At 31.3% G+C, this 20,226-nt stretch overlaps 2 protein-coding genes across 2 annotated transcripts; both read right to left on the reverse strand.

The window, feature by feature from the left end:
• Positions 1-77: 77 nt before the first annotated feature.
• Positions 78-8,246, reverse strand: LOC123296898 (xanthine dehydrogenase-like). The gene is made up of 13 exons (XM_044878597.1): positions 8,121-8,246; positions 7,544-7,601; positions 7,232-7,334; positions 6,725-7,035; positions 5,367-5,930; positions 4,479-5,153; positions 3,378-3,943; positions 2,535-2,843; positions 1,954-2,291; positions 1,592-1,898; positions 771-1,271; positions 319-489; positions 78-144 (listed from the first exon to the last, which is right to left on the reverse strand). The coding sequence occupies exons 1-13, from the start codon at positions 8,163-8,165 to the stop codon at positions 91-93; spliced, it is 4,002 nt and encodes a 1,333-aa protein (XP_044734532.1). The 5' UTR covers positions 8,166-8,246; the 3' UTR covers positions 78-90.
• Positions 8,247-11,981: 3,735 nt separating this feature from the next.
• Positions 11,982-18,488, reverse strand: LOC123296899 (xanthine dehydrogenase-like). Its single transcript, XM_044878598.1, has 10 exons — positions 18,433-18,488; positions 18,215-18,272; positions 17,945-18,041; positions 16,372-17,314; positions 14,870-16,012; positions 14,282-14,593; positions 13,876-14,210; positions 13,020-13,326; positions 12,450-12,917; positions 11,982-12,254 (listed from the first exon to the last, which is right to left on the reverse strand). The coding sequence occupies exons 1-10, from the start codon at positions 18,484-18,486 to the stop codon at positions 12,075-12,077; spliced, it is 3,897 nt and encodes a 1,298-aa protein (XP_044734533.1). The 5' UTR covers positions 18,487-18,488; the 3' UTR covers positions 11,982-12,074.
• Positions 18,489-20,226: the final 1,738 nt, after the last annotated feature.

The raw sequence follows: 20,226 nt of genomic DNA on the forward strand, positions 1-20,226 counted from the left end.
CTAAAATGCAACGCTACCTCCCGGACCAGGAAATAAATTGATGAAAAATATTATAGTATATTACAGATTATATTTGAAAAAAACTCTACACTACAAATGAATTAAATTCCATGGTTTTGTATCCTTTTCCTTCGAATTAGGTACCTGAAAAACAATAAAGAAAATTAGTTTTTAAATTGATTTTTCATGTATTTTACAATTGAAGAATTTATGTAACTTCTTTCTCTATTTAAAAAGTGGTAAAGTTTCTTGAAGATGAAAATTTTCCAGAAAAAACTGACAAAAATATATTTTGGTGACACTAAGAATAATTACAACCTTTGATGTTATATGATCTGAACACGCCATGCGAATTCTTTCCACGGTTGCTGGTGCATTAAATACGAAATTTGTATTAGCCAATCCAAATTCTTGACGAGCTGCTTTAATTGCTTCCCGAATTGCAAAAAATACTGACGGTGATGTAAGTAAAGGTGGTTCACCCACTGCCTAAAATTAAAAAAAAAAAAGTTTCTCTTCGTAAATAGGTAGTATATGTGATGATATACAGGGTGATCCAAGTTAAAATAGAAATTAGCCTTATTTCTTCTGTTATACCCGAATTATGATTAAATATTATTGTAATTATGACTCCTGGTTACAATCACCAACTTATGGACACAAAAATTACACATACCAGTTCGAGTTGTAATCGAAATATCGATATTTAGCGAAATGTTACTAAGTAAGTCAACTAAAATCCATTCTTATATATCTTATTAATAAATTACCTTAGACGAATAGACAGCTCGAGGATTTGCTTGACCTTTCAAAACGGTTACATTAAATTGAAGGGGTATATCAGAAAACGATGGTATTTTATAATTACTTGGTCCTCGTGTAAGCATACGACCCATCGGTGTATATAACAGTTCTTCCATTGTAAACAACCCATATCCTTGTAGAAAGGCACCCTCAATTTGTCCAATATCAATAGCTGGATTTAAACTTTCTCCCAAGTCCATAACAATATCCGTACGTAACACTCTATGATCGCCTGTTAAACAATCAATTTCCACTTCCGAACAACCTGCACCATAACTGATATAATTGTATGGTCGTGCTATTTCATTATCCCAATTAAAAGGTTGCAAACCAGGTGTTCTATAATATCCCGTTGCGGATAAACTAACACGAGCCATAAATGCTGAATTTACCCAATCACTCCATTGTCCTTTTGGATTGGCTTCTTTAAACGGTTCTATTCGATTTCGTATCACTTGACAAGCATTCTATAAAATTTAGTAAAGTTTTAGTTATTTTTAAGAAGTCATTTTTCAATCGAATTTTATGATTTTTCCATTGAATGAAAAGATAAAATATGTATTATATTTGTAAATACATAAGTTATCGCGCGACGACTCGACATAGTTTTTTACTTAATCGAAAACAGATTTCCGATTCATTCTGATTGATTTTCGATTCATTTGGATAGAAAAGTACTCAAACTTTTTAGTTAGGTCTATCGTTCTCTACTCTCTGTTTATTTTTGAAGACTGTTAAGTCTCTAAGTTCACATTTTCTTTTGGAAGTTACATTCATGAATACTTACTACAACAGCCATTCCATTTAAATCTGAACTAGAACTTGCAGCAGTTGAAATAGTATTGGGTACTTTATCAGTGGCGGTTTCTGCAATGTGAATCATTGAAATTGGTATTTCCAAAACTTTGCTTGCAATTTGAATCATTTTAGTATGTAATCCTTGACCCATTTCTGTTCCACCATGAAATAACGAAACAGAACCATCCACATAGACATGTATCAATGCACCAGCTTGATTTAAAAATGGTGCATCGTAGCCAACCCCAAACATACAAGGCATAAAAGCAATACCGCGTTTTTTCCATTTGTTCTTTCTGAAATGAATGTTCATTTAGAATATTACAAGAGTCAATGACTAAATGAACTTACTTATTAAACTGTTCCACAGCAACCTTTCTTTGACAAAAATTAGAAAAGTCGAGACATTCATCGATACACTTTTGTAACGTACAATTTTCCAAAATTTGTCCATATGGCATTATATAATTTTCTGTACATAAATTGATATTCATAATTTCAAGAACATCTTTTTTTAAATATTCTGCAATGAAACGTATCATATATTCGGCAGCATAAATAGCTTGTGGTGCTCCAAATCCACGAAATGCTGTATTCGATGGTAAGTTTGTACGACAAAGATAACCATTTATTTTATAATTAGGCACTTTATACGCATTGAACACATGAAACATAGAACGAACTAAAACCTGTTAAGAAATTATAATAAAAAAACTTTTAATAACTTTTTAAGGGACAAGCTTTTATTGTACTAAAAAGTAGAAAATAATTTTATCTATGAGTCACTCATACTTGTATAAGCTTGAGGCGCTCAATTTAAAATATCAAAAATGAATAGGAACGCCTCATCTACTCTACATGCCTAATTATTTTTCAAGTGCCTCAAAGCTTTTACAAATAGTCGGGTATGAGTGACTAATTTACGCACGTACTTCTCCAGATAAATCAAAACAATGTCCAGCATTTGTATAAATTAAAAGTTCAACAGCCTCTATTTTTCCATGTGAATTAAAACCAACTTTATAATCAAAAAGAAATGGATTTCTTCCGCCAGTGATCAGCATATCTTCATCACGATCCAGCATACATCGTACAGGACGGTTTAGTTTGTATGCAGCTAATGCGCATGGTAACGATGTATAAAAGCATGCAGTTTCTTTACCACCAAATGCACCCCCCATTCGTTTCACTTTAGTAACTACACGATTGAGTGGTATATCCAAAATTTTGGCAACAAGCCTCTAAAAATAAAATAAAAATTTTAATGGTTTTAAATTTATTGACTGTGGTGATCAACACTCTCCCCCCATGCATATTTTGAGCTCGGTACATTCTTTAAGTCGAGTTCCGCAAATAGAAAACTAGGGACTTGGCGAAACACATTTGGTTGAAAGAACAGGAAACGTTGGAGAAGAGAAATTTTTCCTATGTGTGTTTGTCTGTCTGTCTGTCTGTGGCATCGGCTACGAATGAACCGATTTTGATTTATTTGTTTCGTTGGAATAATAATTTAATGGAGAGTATTCTAAGCTATCTTCCAAAGTGAGAGTTTATGGTTTTTCGTACCCGAAAAACTAAAAATTGGCGATGATATTCAAAATCAGCTCAGTTTGGAAAAGGCTTTAAAGAAAAGGTAATTTAATGGAGAATCTTCTGACATATGTTTCAAGTGCAAGTTTAGGGTTACGTATCCAAAATTTTTCTGGGGTTTTCTTGTGTTTTAATATTTTAATACCTACAAGTTTTATTTTCGTATAATTTTAAGATGTACTTACGCTAGTTTGCATAGGATCTTGAGTTGAAGAATAAATTACCATTTCATCATCTTCTTTAACAGGCATTGCCAATGCACAATGAGTTTCTAGGTAAAACTGATCTTGACCACTTAATCGAAATTGCTTATGAATAATATGATCAACATTTTGGAAAACTTGATCGGGATTACCCCGTTCCATATATTTTGGATATCCTGGAAAATAAGACTTAGCAACAATTGCTTCATCAATTGTAATCACACTTGGCAAATCATCATATTCAATTTGTACTAATTGAGCCGCTTTTTTGGCAATTTCTTTCGTTTTCCCAATAACTACACCAATAATTTGACCATAGCAGAACACTTCATCTCTGGCAAATAAATCTTGATCTTGATATACTGTGCCAAATTTATTTCGATCATTCGGTAAATCTTTTTCTGAAAAAAATGCAACTACTCCTTCAATTTTAAATATTTGGGAATAATCGATTGATATTATTTTAGCATGAGATCGTGAACTCAATACGTGAGCCAAATATAATTCATTTTCAGTCCTTTCGATGTCGTCACAATAAACTGCTTCACCTGTTGATATGCAAACAGAAATGATTAATGATAATTTTAATAAGAAGAGATAGTAGGCACCAACAATTTTCTTGGAATTTTTTGTGGACCATTTTAATCTATTATGGCTAATAAATCGTTTTGTAATTAACTCAAAAATGACTTTTAGGGGATGAATTTCGTCGAAAAATCCTCTCTTATGTGACATCTACTGTACGAAATCAATATCTTCTCGAAATTTCAAACTTCTATCATTAACGATTTAAGCTGAGCGTCGATATATCAGTCGCGACATTGCCTATTCCCTTTCAAGGTTATTTCTCCCGTTTGAAATGTTTCTGATTTTAAATAATATTCAAAAAGAATCATTTTGAAAAAAAAAAAATCAAAATCGGAGCTGTTATTGAGGATTCCCGAGTAAAAACATTCATTGATCTGACTAAATGGTCCACCCTGTATATTTGAGCAGGGATGCTTAGTGATTTAGGAACTAAATAGGTGTTTACAAAAGTGTAGCAATAAGATGATTGTGAAAGCAATTTAAAGTTTTCATTACCTGTTGCTTGTTTAAATGCTGCTCTATGCACAACAGGTTTACCAACAGGATCATTGGTTTTGGATTTTGTAAAACATTGCACACTACTCATACGATTAAAAACAGTTACATTATCCTGTTCATTTTCACAAGGACCATTCAATTCGTTTATTATTTGCATGTATGCTTTAAAAAATAAACTGAGAGTTAAGGTCCTTCGATATTGAATCATACCACCTGGAGCATTCAACACTAAAGGTAGATCATTTAATAATGATGTAAATGCTACATCAATAATATCGTCATTCCATATTTTTCCGATTAGATTTTTTCTTGTAGTTAATGCAGCTACTGTTATTGGTGCCATTCCACCAAAAAATAATCGAATATCTTTGATTACGTTCGATTTTAATTCTAAAAATAATGCCATATTTACAATTGCTATATCATCATCTTTCCGCTTTGATTGTTTGGCAGCATAATAAAATTGATTGTCTGTTGAAAATGGTAAAGTAATTGCAATTAGAATTTCACTGTTTTCAACTAAATTTTTCCGATAGCCCGTAAAAAAATGTTCATTAACAATAATATCACGTTTTCTTTTTGTTTTACAACATATTACATGTAAAATAATATTTGCAGCAGCGAATATTGGATTTAAATCAGATATTGGACTGGAATTCATCAAATTACCACCTGCAAACAAAGTGAAAATTCCATTAAGTTCAATAATTTTTCTCACCTCCGTGCAGAAAGTGACAACTTTCTGCCCACTGTGCAAAACAACTGTTGCCGCTTGCCGGGAGCAAGTAAAGAATGTCTCAGATCTCATGTTTGCCACCCTCGGCTCAGTGGTGTAGCGAGAGTGAGCAAGGGGGTGTATAAAGAAACGTAAAATTTGTTACTCACCTATAGATCCAACATTTCGTATCTGTTTGCTTGCAAACCAATGCAGCATATTTACAATTGTTTTGTATAATTTAGTTTGTGAATTTGGTAATTTGATAATTAGATCACGTAAAATTGTTTCGAGATCTTGTAACGATGTTGCTGCACCAATTTCAATACCTGTCTTAGTTTGTATCACAGTATTTAATTCTTGAATTTCCGTTGCATGGATTATAATTGGATATAAATTCGAATTGTTTTTTATTTCAATACCAATCTCAGTGTTGCCAATTACCAATTTTGCTTGTGGATGTTTTACTTTTATTTCGAGTAATTGTTCCAAGGTTTGTGGTCGATACCAAATAATATTTTCACTTTCAAATCTTAAATATTGATCATTGTAAACGTTGTTTACTTTTAATTCAGGTGGGAAAATTGGTTCTTGGGTATGATCGTACGGTATGAATTCGGATTTATCAAATAAATGATTGTCATATTCATCATCCTTTATATCTCGATTTTTGCAACAATTTTTTCCCATTGGACAAGTACCATTTGATGTCACACCATTTCCATTTTGATAACCTGACAAAGTTTATTTTTACCAAAATTATAGTCCATGAGCCAGTGACAGATGACCGAGTTCCTCTCAAAACGATAATTAGTGGAATGCATCAAAATATACCTCGTGAACGTTAGCATAAATATGTATGTCAGCTGGCTGTATCTCGGTGCAAAGACCATCGGCTGATGCTTTAAGCTACTTCCACTCACCCCTCCCTCTCCACAAAACCGCAACTAAGATTCACGAGGCTTTATTATGCTATTCCCTGATGCATTCCACTAATAATCGCTCGAGAGGAAATAATTGACCAAATATTTACCTGGTTCATGTACTATTAGGATGGATTTAAATATTTACTATAAATATAGTACAGTAAAAGATGTTACAAAAATCGACTAATTAAGAAAAATGAAATAAACTGCTCACTTTTTTCTCACGATAAATTATTAAATGAAACAACACATGTATAAAGTTGACCTAAAAAATTAATTGGCAACTTGTGTTGCATATATGTTATAAGTGTATAACAGTTTTTCAATTATTTGACAGACACTCGCATATACTTAGTACAAGTTGCCTATTTATTATTTATTTAAGTTTTTACATTGATCATTTAATTGAAGTAACAATTAATTGTTTATTAACAAATAGAAACATTTACGCAACTTACTCAAGATTTACGAATGATATTTGACACGTAAGAAACACATTCCACCAGTTTTTGACCAAAAAGTGAGCGGTTTATTTCATTTTCTTTAATTAGCCGATTTTTGTACGTCTTAAAAGACCGAATTAAAAAAATAGCACAACTAACCGTAACTATCACCATCAACAAATGTTTTATAGGCTTCAATTATCGGACGATATCCAGTACAACGACATAAATTTCCTTGGAATGCTACTTCTAAATCGTGAATTGATGGTTTTGGCATATTTCGAAGTAAGGAGTACATTGACATTACAATACCAGGTGTACAAAATCCGCATTGAGAACCATGCGCTTTTGCAATACGTTCTTGTACTGGATGAAGTTTTGTTTTTGTACTTCCTATTCCTTCTACAGTTGTTACAGCTAAACCATGCATAGCACAAACCGGTGCTAAGCATGCATTCACTGCTAAGTGGCTTTGAAATTATTATTAAGAAAAAAAGGGAAGAAAAATGAGGGGTGATTTTTTTTTAAAGTTTTCTCTATATTATTTCGTAAACGGAAAATTAAAAGCTTAAAAATCCATCTTAAATACGACACACTATATACGTGCGATTTTTACCTTTTTTTTTATAGAAACTTCTAAGAGTTTATTTTTTACAAAAAGGATACATGACGTTTCCACTATGGCGATTTTTGTGATATTTTGAAATCATCACCGTACAAGCTCCACATCCCCCTTCTCCGCAGCCTAATTTAGTTCCACATAGATTTACTAGATATTATATTAAGGAATTTATTTCATAACATAAGTATGAGTTTTTTCATTAAAAAATTGTTCGCCAAAATATGCTTCGACAATACTCTCATACAAAATAGAAAAACGCAATCCATATGGGAAACAAAATTTGAGCAAATAAAATTGGTGACTTATTTACAATTTATTGATAGTTTCCAGATGAATCTGAATCTTATAAAGGATACATTTATTTCGTAAATAATATAGTAATGTCCATTCCGGTTTCACATTTTCTTCAATTACCTGTTAAAAATTATATAAATATTAGTGATACCTTGAGCACCAAAAACCCCCGTGTAACAAGTTTGAAATCATTTTCATCACTATTAACCGAATTGTGAATTTAATATTAACGTTCAATTTAAAATGCATATTAATTATACTAATTGCATATTTTTGATTTTTTATAAATCAGACTAGGCCACAAAATTTCCTAACGCTATATAAAGAATCGAAGGTCGAAAACCGCATTCAAATCCGACTTACTGCTCAAATTTTTCGGATTTCGATCATTTTTTGTGCTTTCGTTTCTTCGTCCATTGTTTAAAACGATAACAGAGTTGTAAATAATCTATATTTTTCCCTTGCTTCATGTCTTAACTATTTTCGATTAAATTAAAAAAATTAAGTTTCTAACAGTAACAGTAAATGAGTGTTAGCGTTGGCGAATAAAAAAACAGTTCACCTTGATGAACTTTAATATGATTAAAACTATTTGTTAAAACAAAAAAAAAAAACAAAATCATTAAAAATTAAGCTTACCTTTTTCCCGTTTACAAAAAATATCAATTTATTACTGATTTCCATAGTTGTGTCAATTTTTTGTTATGAACACTCTTTATCACACAAAACAAATCGACTTTGTTCACACTATCCAAAGAATGTTACAAAATGTAATTATTTATTCATTGACAATAACATTAATTAATTTTCATGAACATAAAAGTTGTTTGAAAAACAATTTATTTTCTTTATATAACTCACAAAACACTCATTGTTGTTAGAGGTGTAGAGCCAACACACTTTGAGATGAATATCACACTATTAATTAATTATTCATTGATAATATTCATAAACAAATTATAACATTTGCACATGTGTTTGCTACCTTGGTTGGGGGTTTTGTTTCGGCGTGTCTATTATTGAAGTAGTCGCATAGCGAAAATAAGATGAACTTAAAAATTTGTCTGATTGAATACCTACAGAAACTACTAAAAAAAATTGTATAAACATTATATAATAACAAACCTAACTAGTTTAGTAGATATTTTTATTAATGAATAAAATTAATAATTCACTAATATCATTTTATTTTTTTAATTTAAAAGTAGGGATATGAATAAAGATAAGTTGAATTATAAAAAATAATAAATCTTTAATAAAATTATCTCATTGTCAGCAAAAATACAGAGTATCCGAATTGGATCGTCCGCTTAAGTGATCAAAGTTCGAAAAATTTGATTAAAAATTCGAATTTGAATGCGGTTTTCGGCATTCGATTCGTTAGAGAGTAAAGAAAGTTTGTGGCATAGTCTGATTTATAAAAAATTAAAAATATGTTAAGTAATATTAAATTCACAATTCGATTAAGAGTGATGAAAATATAATTCCAAACTTTTTACCCGGGTGTTTTTGGGGTCGCTGAACACGAATATTGTGACAATATTGGTTTCAAAGGTACCTGATGCTCAGGGTAAACGGTTTCTCGTCGTCTAGTGGAGTATCCCTGGCGTCTCCTGGAGTTTTCGAGAAATTCGTCATATAACGTCATAGAATCAGTCCAAACTCGTTACTAGGTGTCTTTGGGATCGCTGAACACGAACACTGGACAGAATTTGTCTCAGAGGTGCTGGCTGCAACGGTTCTGTCGCGATATTCGATTTCGGCGATACCAAAAACCCCCCAAGTAACGAATTTGGACTGATTGCATGACGAATTTGTCGAAAATTCCTGGAGGCGACGGGGATACACACCAGGTACCTCTGAGACCAATTCCGTCACGATCTTCTTGTTCAGCGACCAAAAAAACCTTCGTGTAACAAGTTTGAAATCATATTTTCATCACTATTAACCGAATTGTGAATTTAATATGAACGCCGAAAATCGCATTCAAATCCGACCTACTCCTCAAATTTTTTCGAACTTAATTCCTTCGTTTCTTCGTCTATTAATTACAACCAAAATGATTTATTTATGAACCAAAATACTGTTGATTTTTGAAATTTTTATAATATAGTAATTTAGATAAATGTTTCAAGTGTGGTCAATAAATAATAAATAATGAAAAGTTGTATTTCAAAATCACAACTGCTTTATTTCAATTAAAAATAACCCTTAACCCTTAACAGTTATTTTAATCATTAATAGTGTAATATTTAAACAAACAAAAAAATATCAAACAAAAATAAAAACTGATAATGTTAAAGACCATTGCACTAATATGCAAAACATTTAAACTCTTCTTATGTTATATAATGGGCAAAAATTATTAATATAAAGTTTTATTGTTTTTATTTATGGCGATTCTCCATCGTTCCATGTTGCTTTGGCAGTACCACGATTGGGCGTCGTCAAGGAGGCAGGTAGGGGCAGCTGCTCCCCCCTGGAAATTCACAAAAATGGTTTAAAGCACCCACTTGCTTTACAAAAGAAAATTCTACTGAATTGGAAATTTCATTTATCGGATGGGCTTATAAGATATTTCAACAATTAACACAGTCAATTATTTGTTTTAACACTAAATTATCGAAAGTTAAAAAACTTTAATAAAACATCAAGAATTATAAAGAATATTTTCGAAAAAATGTATGAAAACAAACTTGTTTTTAAGTTATAACATCTGTTTATACAAACGTAATTAATACCTAATTAATAAAATAAAAGAAACATTTGACATTGAAATAAAAAAAAATAAATTCAAAAATTCAAAAAACCCGACTGAGTTAAATAAATACTGATCAGAGAAAAACAAATAAATAGTTTTATATCTCTTTTCGTTTTTGAGTTATCGTGTCTACGGATAGACGGACAGATAACAGGAAATTTTGTTCGTATCATCAATTTTTCTAAGCGTTACAATCTTGGGACTAAAATTAGTATACCTTGATATATATTTCATATATATAGGATAAAAATATGTCTCATCTGATCATCAGACGGATAAAGGTCGTTCTTATATCATCTTTTAGACTATATAGTACCTCCTCCCTGGTAATGTCGATTAGTATTGGTGTTTTAAAACTACGTACTCGAGTACAACCGTAGCGAAGCCTGTATTGATAAAAACCTGAAACGTTTCTTGAAAGTTCCTTTGAAATCCGAATGAAAACTTATTTAGAAATCTCGGGTGTAAAGAAACTATTTATTCAAAAACCTCATGAATCATACATACAATTTGAATATTTCCACCAGGTAGGGTATACAAATCAGCGTAACATGTCACATATGTACATACCTATTAATTTTCAATGTTCACTTTCAACGGGTGTCATCTAAATAAATACTTTTCATAATTTTATAAGACTCTATTCAAACATTAATGAAAGAAAAAGAATGCTGCTTTCTTATAAATCGGTTGACCTTAAAATTACAATTGTGATTGTCAATATTAATGTTTCTGCAAGTGTAAAGAAGCTTTATTAAAAAATATTAAACAAAAACAATAATTAAAAAATACGCAAAACTAATAAGTGGCTCATTAAAACGTACTTTTTTCAATCCCTTGAAAAGCTTGGCGAAAATCCATTGTTTTCGATAAAAATTTTGTTTATGGATTTGGTCTGAAGAGCAATCTGAAGAGATCCAAAAGTTGCCATTACATCCAGACAAAAGAACGGTTTGACGAGTATTTTATGAGCCGATGGACCATCCCCTATTTCACCATTTCAGTGAATGAATTTCCAAAAATTCTTTCTTAAATTTTCTGTGCGTCGATACATAAGTCGCCACATTAACAATTTCCTCTCTATATTATTCCCCCCCCCCCGAAAGGTTACCGATTTTAAATCTCTATATATTATAAATGCGAAAGTAAGCATGGTTGTTTGTTTGTTACGCTTTCACGCTAAAACTAGCGAATGGTTTTTAATGAAACTCTACAGCAATATAGCTCATACTTCAGAATAACGCATAAGATATAATGTATAAAGATATACTATAAAAAAAAAAAAAAATTAAAAACTAATTTAATTTGATATTACCATAAATTACAGATTTCTGTAAAAGTAGTCATTTGACATTACCATAAATTACAGATTTCTGTAAAAATAGTCAATATAAAATATTTCACGGCCATCTTTTCTGATATATTCAATGAATAATTACGACTGTTACACATTTAAAAAAATAAAAAACCATACATATATTTTACCTGTGTAAAACAATCCTTACCATTATTTCGAGTGTTATAGAAAGGAGATAAGCGAGAACAATCTGTATCAATCTTTACTTTTAAACCCAGCGAAGCGGGTGGGTATCACTCTAGTAATATATAAAAAGAATCATTTTGAAAAGGATGGCTATTTTATATATTCCTTTATACGACTAGTATTAGTATACAAAAATTGTTAGTAAAATAAAACAATATTTTGATAAATTGGAATCATTAAAAAAATTTTTGACACTTTTTTTTTTTTGAAACACCGGTCTGTTAATTTATATGCGACATAAAATAGTAAATATGCACAACCCTGATTTAAAATACAGTTAGTTAAAGTTTTATGATATAATCTTAGATGTAATTTGATCTTGACAAGCTAATCTGATCTGTTCACATGTTGCTGGTGCATTCAATTGGAATATTGAATTGATATTATTTACAATTCTCGATGATTTCACGGCATCTTTAATTGCAAAAAATACTGATGCGGCTAAACACAATGGTGGTTCTCCAATGGCCTATAAAACAATCATATTAAATAACAACTTAGTCTAGTCAATAAGACTAGATTGTGGAAATAAATCTGTTCTGGAACTCTAATAGAAGAATACTTTGACATTCAGAAAAAGAATATGTGAAGTAAAACTATATTTGAGTTCCAGTACAGATTTATTTCCACAAGGGTTTTACCTTGTGGAAACCTTTCCACTTACCTTTGAAGAGTATACAGCTGTTAAATTTGGTCCACCCTTAATCAATGTTACATTAAATTCTCGCGGAATGTTTGATAATGATGGAATTTTATAAGTACTTGGTCCAAATGTTAAGAGTGCACCATCCGGTGTAAACACTTTCTCTTCAATTGTATACAATCCATAGCCTTGCATAAATCCACCTTCAATTTGTCCAACATCAATAGCTGGATTCAAACTTTCACCAACGTCCATCACAATATCCGTGCGTAATAATTTATGATTACCGGTTAGACAATCGATTTCCACTTCAGAGCATGCAGCACCTTGAGACCAATAGAACGGTGCCTTGCCATCAATCTTATAAAATCCAGTTGCTGATAATGAAACACGATCTGTATATGCATCATTTACCCAATCTATCCAAGTGCCATTTGAATTTTTAGTTCTGTAAGGTTTTAGGCGTTCATTTAATGTTTGACAAGCCTCCTATGAAATAAAAAAATATTTTATTTTAAGCGCTACAAACTTAGGACTAAAATTAGTATACCTTGATATATTTCATATACATGGTATAAAAAAGCAACTTACCAAAACAGCAAAACCATATAAATCGGTACTGAGACTAGCCCCTGTGGTAGTTGAATTTGGTACACTGGTCGTATTAGTTTCTTGTATATAAATATGTTTTGGGTCAATATTTAACTCACGACTAGCAACTTGAATCATTTTTATATGTAAACCTTGACCCATTTCTACACCACCATGGTATACCAACACAGAACCATCGATGTAAATGTGTACCAACGCTGCTCCTTGATTTAAAGACTGATATTCGAAGCCAATTGAATATAGTAATGGTGTTATACTAATGCCACGTTTTTTCCATTCGTTTTCACTAAAATTATATTATTTTCGAATTAGTAAAGGAGACGGTATAAAATTGACCTTCATCCATATTTTTTATTAAATTATCCGTCTTCCGATACCAATTTCGATTGGTTAACAGATCGGTGTTCATTACGAAAATAATTTTAATTAATTTTATTTTTAACAAAACAACGAGAGGTACCGTGAGACACCCGGTATGAACTATGTTCCTTTCGTTATAAACTATATTATATTATTATTGAATAACAAGTATAATGAAGGAAGGGTAATAAAATTGTATTTAATATTTTTGTTCCAAATTTTCCATCTATGAACAATAATCAAAAGTTATCAATGATCAGAATCAATTAATTGTACAGCGTTAATTATTACAAGCAATCATAGCCGTGTTTGCATTATTTTTCACGTTGATTTTGATTTTGTAATTGCCTTTGTAGACAGTTGTGTCCAGTTTGTAGTCTTGTAATGGTCACGATTGTATGACGGTCGTGCTACAGGTCATCGAACGAAGGTTCAAGAATGGATGTAGGTCATAAATTTTAAAGAGAGTGCGTACCCGTTAAAGCGTTCAATATCTTTTTTACGAATATAAAAATTGGACATTTGAACACATTCATTTAAACATTCTAATACTGAACAATGTGTAACAACTTCTTGATAAATAGTTTTTAAACCAGTTGCCATTAAATTCTTATACATAATATCAATTGGATTCAGATTTAAAACAGTTGCAATATGTTCAATGATTGTTTCAGCTGCAAATACACCTTGTGGTGCTCCAAAACCACGGAATGCTTGATTTGATGGTAAATTTGTTTTACAAACATAGCCACTCACTTTTATATTTGGTACATAATAAGCATTTGTTACTTTCATGGCATGCATTAGAATCTAAAATAGAAGTTCATTGAATTTTATCTTGCCAGAGCCAATTACTATAGGAAATTAACCGAAAAACCAACCGCTGCTGTAATATCGACACTGTATCCGCTGTTCATATAAACATCCACTTGAATACCAGAAATTTTGCCACTTTTTGAAAACGAAGCCTTATATTTATATAAACAAGGATTACGGCCACCCAGAATTTTCATATTTTCACTTCGATCAAGTGTTGAACGTATCGGACGATTTAATTTGTAAGCTGCTAGAGCTATTGGTAAAACGAAGTTAAAATTAGTTTGATATGTTTTTCCACCAAAACCACCACCCAGACGTTTTACTCGACTATAAATTCGATTCTGTGGTAAGTCTAATAATTTTGAAACACTTATCTAAAAAAAGTTAAACTGTATTAAATTAGAATACTAAAGTTGTAACATAGTTATTGAAATAAATACCACGATACTCGAAATAAAATTATATATTAAGAATTTTTATTTAAAAAATATAATTAAAAAACATAAAACAGACGTACATTTCGCTAAATATGGATATTTTGATTGCAACGTATATTTTTGTAAGGTTTATATGAATAAATTTAGCTACTGGCGATGATTGCTTTGCAAGTTATAATCATTTCGCTAAACGATTCACTATCAATATCTTACCGATATTCCGTCTGGATGTTGAGTTGTTGACCAGATTTCCATTTCATTGTCATCTAAATTGGGATTCACAATTGCACATAATGGTTCCAAATAAAAATGTTCTTGGCCACCAATACTACATTCACCAGTTATTTGATAATCATCCGTTTCAAAGACACTCTCAACATTACCATTTTCAAGAATTTTCGGTTCCATTTGCCACGCTTTTCTCTCAATAGCTTCTTCAAGTGTTATAATTGGTTTCTCTGTACATTCGTAATCAATTTTAACTATATTAACTGCCTGTCGTGCCAGCTCAGGCGTTTCCGCAACAATAGCTCCGATAATTTGACCATGATATTCCACGACATCATCAGCAAATACAGGTTGATCTTGAATAATTGGTCCATATTTGTTTTTTTCTTTCGGTATATCTTTTGCCGACAGAAATGCATGGACGCCAGATAAATTTAAAGCGTTACTTGCGTCTATGTTTAGAATGCGAGCTTTTGCATGTTTACTCAAAACAAACGCCAAGTGCAACTCATTTTCATAGCTCGGAATATCATCACAATAAACTGCAGTACCAGCTACTTGTTTAAACGCTGACATATGGACCAATGGTTTTCCAATTGTGTCAAATTCAGAACTTGGTGTAGTTTTAGTAAAATATTGAGCAGCTTCGTAGAGTGAATATTTTTTATTGGAGTTTGTAGCTTTGCCACTAAGTTGTTTGTTTATTTTTAAGAATCCTTTTAAAAATAAGCTTAACATTAAAGTTTTTCGATAATTAACCATCCCACCCGGTGCATTTTGCGCTAGTGGAAAATCTTCTAATAAATTTTCGTAAGCGATGTCTAAAATATGTTTACCCCATTTTTGTCCGATTAATAATTCTTGTGTTTTTGTAGCCATCTTGGTAACAGGTGCCATTCCTCCAAAAACTATTCTAGCTTTTAAAATTTCAACATCAATTTCATAAAACATTGCTACATTTGCAATTGCAATATCGTCATCAATTCGTTTGGATTGTTTATAAACATAAATATATTCTTGTGGGTTATTGAATGGAATGTGTATAGAAATTAGAACTTCATCGAATTCGACTAAATTTTTTCGATACGATGTAAAAAACATGTCATTTACATTTAATTTTCGAACACCCTTAAAATAAAATTTTTTTATTTGATCATAAAATGCTAGCAGGACAATAAAACTTAATAGCTATGAGGAAAAAAGTGTTGCATCTTTGAAAATTGGCAACGTTTTTCATTTTTTTATTAGGTTGTACTCTGATGGAAAAAATATTTGAAGAAAGAATAAGTTTTAAATACTCTGAAAGTCTTAGGGACTCTGAATAACTCATAGTTATTCGGCTATCTGTTAGTTAAAATTGGAACTATTGTAAACGGACCTGTTTTAATTAATACGAATTATTATCGCCAGATGGCGAGTTTGTAAGTTGCTTCTATTTTGCCAATATAATTAAGTTTTTTTTCAAAATATTATTGTAGTTACATTACCTGCCGTAAACTCTGAACTACAATTTCAGCATTGATGGCCATAAGTATAGGATTAAGATCAGATATTGGACTGCTTGTCATTAAATTTCCACCAATTGAAGCCACATTTCGAATTTGTTTACCCGCAAAATAATACATCATTTTTAAAATTGCATTTAAATTGCGTTGTTTATATTCAGGAAGACTCGTAATTTTATTCGATTTTAAAAAATTTTCTAAATCTTGAATTGTTGTCGAAGCTCCCACGCGTACTCCAGATTCCAGCAACGTAATTTGTGTGAGTTCAGGAATGTATGCTGTATGTATTACTATTGGATACACACAATTTTTAAACTTTTTTTCAATACCAATTTCAGTATTTCCAGCTAAAAGTTTTCCAGTTGGATATTTTGATTTTAAATTAATTAATTCATCAAGAGATCTTGGTCGAATCCATAAAGTATTTGATCCTCGAAATTGAAGGTACTCATTGTCATATTTTGAGTTTAATTTTAGTTCTGGTGGAAAAATTGGTTCTTGACTAGAATCATATGGTTTAAATTCACTAGTTTCAAATAATTTTTCAGGTTTAGGATCATTTTTACAACAATTTACACCCATATTACAAAGACCATTTAACAGTTTACGTTGTTTAATTTCCCATTCTTCAGAAAATGTTTGATAACCATCGATGATTGGTCGATATCCAGTACATCGACATAAATTTCCTTGAAATGCGGTTTCAATTTCATGCATTGAAGGTTTCGGCATATTGCGTAGGAGCGTATACATTGACATTACAAAGCCAGGTGTACAAAATCCACATTGGGAGCCATGTGCTTTAGCTAGACGTTCTTGAACTGGATGAAGTTTATTTCTTGTACTTCCTATTCCTTCTACAGTAGTTACAGCTAAACCATGCATAGCACAAACCGGTGCTAAACATGCATTTACAGGCATATGCCTGAAAATATCAGAAACGTGATTAAAACAAATTTAGGATATATCTTGCATGCTAAAATTACTTATACAATTCGTTTGATAAATCATTTCGCATGCTACATCCATGAGTAATAAGAGAGTACGTGAAAGATACTATCATTCAGATGTCACAGATCTGATAATATTTTAGGCGGATAAGTCCCAAGCAGTTATGGTGGAATCCCAATTTTCAGATTTCTATTGTCTGGTTCTCCACAAACTTCTAATGAGCGGTCACTGTGGGCACCCTGTATATTACTTAATGGGTGGATATCTTAGATCTTAGAAGCTCGAGTAAAGATTATATGCGCAAATGTTTCTATTTGTTAAGCGGTTTCTTTCATAATTAGCCGATTTTTGTAACATATTCTTATCTGACTTCTTCTCAGGGAGAATAAATAAGTCCGAAAAACTAAAAATAAATAATTTCCCGGCAAGTTTTTATATTATGAGAAAAATTAAATATTACCATATAATTATTAACCCTAATGGTATGCATGAGCAATAATCCCTAGAAGCGACGCGACGAAGCCCGATAACAAAAGAGACCCTCAATTAGACGGAGACGTAATTATGGCGACCTCATATCATTTAGTTTTGATTCGATACTTACATTACAATATTTTTGTTCCTTTGATATTTCGTTACCATTACCGTACACGCCCCGCATCCACCTTCACCACATCCATACTTTGTTCCGCATAATCTTACTGTTAAAATCAGTTAAGGAAAATTTGAACAACTGAAGTGAGAATTTGATGAAAGAGATTGTGATTATTTGAAATGAGAGTTTCGTTAAAAACACAAAATATTGTGTTCATAGATGACAATTAATCTGTCATCTGGGAGCGAGTTTTTTTCTATTTCTATGTGTTAAGGATACACTTTTTTCGTAAGTAGTATAATAAAGTCCAATCTGGATCCACATTCTCTTCAATTACCTATAACATCAAAAACAGCTCTTAACAAAAGAAATTGTTTTTTTTTTTTTTGTTTTTTTTTTTTGTAGAAAGTTTTGGTACCGACTTGATTTTTTGTAAAATTTCGAACGGATTTGACTTCAACTAGTTTCATTTTTTCGTTTTGTTTAGCACAACTTACCTTTTTTCCATTTACGAAGAATATTAAAGTTTTTGAAACTGTATCATTTGCCATTGTTATTTTTCACTGTTTGCTTTTTAAATTTCTAATTACTAAATAACATTTTATGATTATTTATAAAAATCTTTAATAAATACACAAACAGAACACATGAACTGGATTGTCACTCACTAGTATTATCAAAACAAAATATTTATTTTATTAGACATACAAAAAAATATTTGAATGTCTTTTTATACCATGCATATGAAATATACATAGTATATTAAGTTTAGTCCCAAGTTTGTAACGCTTAAAAATAATGATGCTAGGAAAAAAATTTTGTCATAGCTGTTCATAAAATCACCCAATTAGTCCATTTCCGGTTGTCCGTCCGTCCGTCCGTCCGTCCGTCCGTCCGTCCGTCCGTCCGTCTGTGGACACGATAACTCAAAAACGAAAAAAGATATCGAGCTGAAATTTTTACAGCGTACTCAGGACGTAAAAAGTGAGGTCAAGTTCGTAAATGAGCATCATAGGTCAATTGGGTCTTGGGTCCGTAGGATCCATTTTCTAAACCGTTAGAGATAGAGCAAAAGTTTAAATGTAAAAAATGTTCCTAATAAAAAAATAAAAAACTTTTGTTTGAAACATTTTTTTGTAAACATCACTGTTTACCCACGAGGGCGTTAATTAGGTGCAAATTTTATAGTATGTATTTATATAGGAATATCAGTTGTGGGCGTGTCTATTTAAAAGTGAATATCTTTTGTTATTTACGTGACGTCAAAAAAACAAACATTTGCGCATCAACACTGTCTATACATTTTTGTATGTGTTATGTGATAAAGAAATCAACACTGACTATGCATGGTATTTCAACAATTAACTCAGTCAATTGTTTCTTTTCACTTGTTTTAAATTTAAACCTTGATACCCAAATTATCCTAAGGGTATCATAACAGCCTCCATGTATACAATTATATTCACTTTACCAAGTAGATTTTTTACAATCTTTAAAAAAAGTACATCTTTATACAAATACTTTAGTAAGAATAATATTTAACGCTTAAGAAAGTTTATCAGGCATGCACTCTTATTATTCTCTTTATAAGGAGGTAAATTTTGTAATCCCCTTTATGGTGTTAAATTAATAGATTTAAGCTGTTAAAGGTTTGCGTTTTTATCTTAAATAAATTCACAAATATTTTCTCATAAAGAAAATTATAACAACGGCACACGTTTTTCCATAAAATACATTTAAAGTAAGTAATGAAATGAATGGCATTCTTGACTTAATGAGGAACACTTTTTTTTTTATTGATGGTGAACCAACTTCGGCTTCCGTACAGAATACCTAAAATCACCACATTATTGTATATTAGATGGAAGTCATTTATAGTAAATATTATTACATAACATATAGTTTATGGTCCATTATAAATAATTTTAAAGTTTAATTTAAATGGAGGCAGGAGATTTGGAATGTTAATACTAAAAGTGTACAAACCAGAGTACGAGAAAAGACCCCGCAATATTAGATACGAAATTGACTTTCTATGAAACTTTTTCTAACCCACCCTAAACGAGTAGTTATATTGCCCGTAGCTCGAAAAATAATTTTCCTATCTAATATTATGACCCCGCGTAATATATATTACGCGGGGTCCTTTCTGGCCGTCTAAGATTCTGGTCGCAAAATTTCGAATCAACGGATTACGATTCGCCTTTGGAAATCATACATAGTATAAAGTAAGACTTGTATGGTATGTGAATGATGGAATAATCGAGAAATTTTGTTCAATTTGAATTCTA

This window comes from Chrysoperla carnea, chromosome 3 (assembly GCF_905475395.1).
Source record: "Chrysoperla carnea chromosome 3, inChrCarn1.1, whole genome shotgun sequence".
Lineage (NCBI taxonomy): Eukaryota > Metazoa > Arthropoda > Insecta > Neuroptera > Chrysopidae > Chrysoperla > Chrysoperla carnea.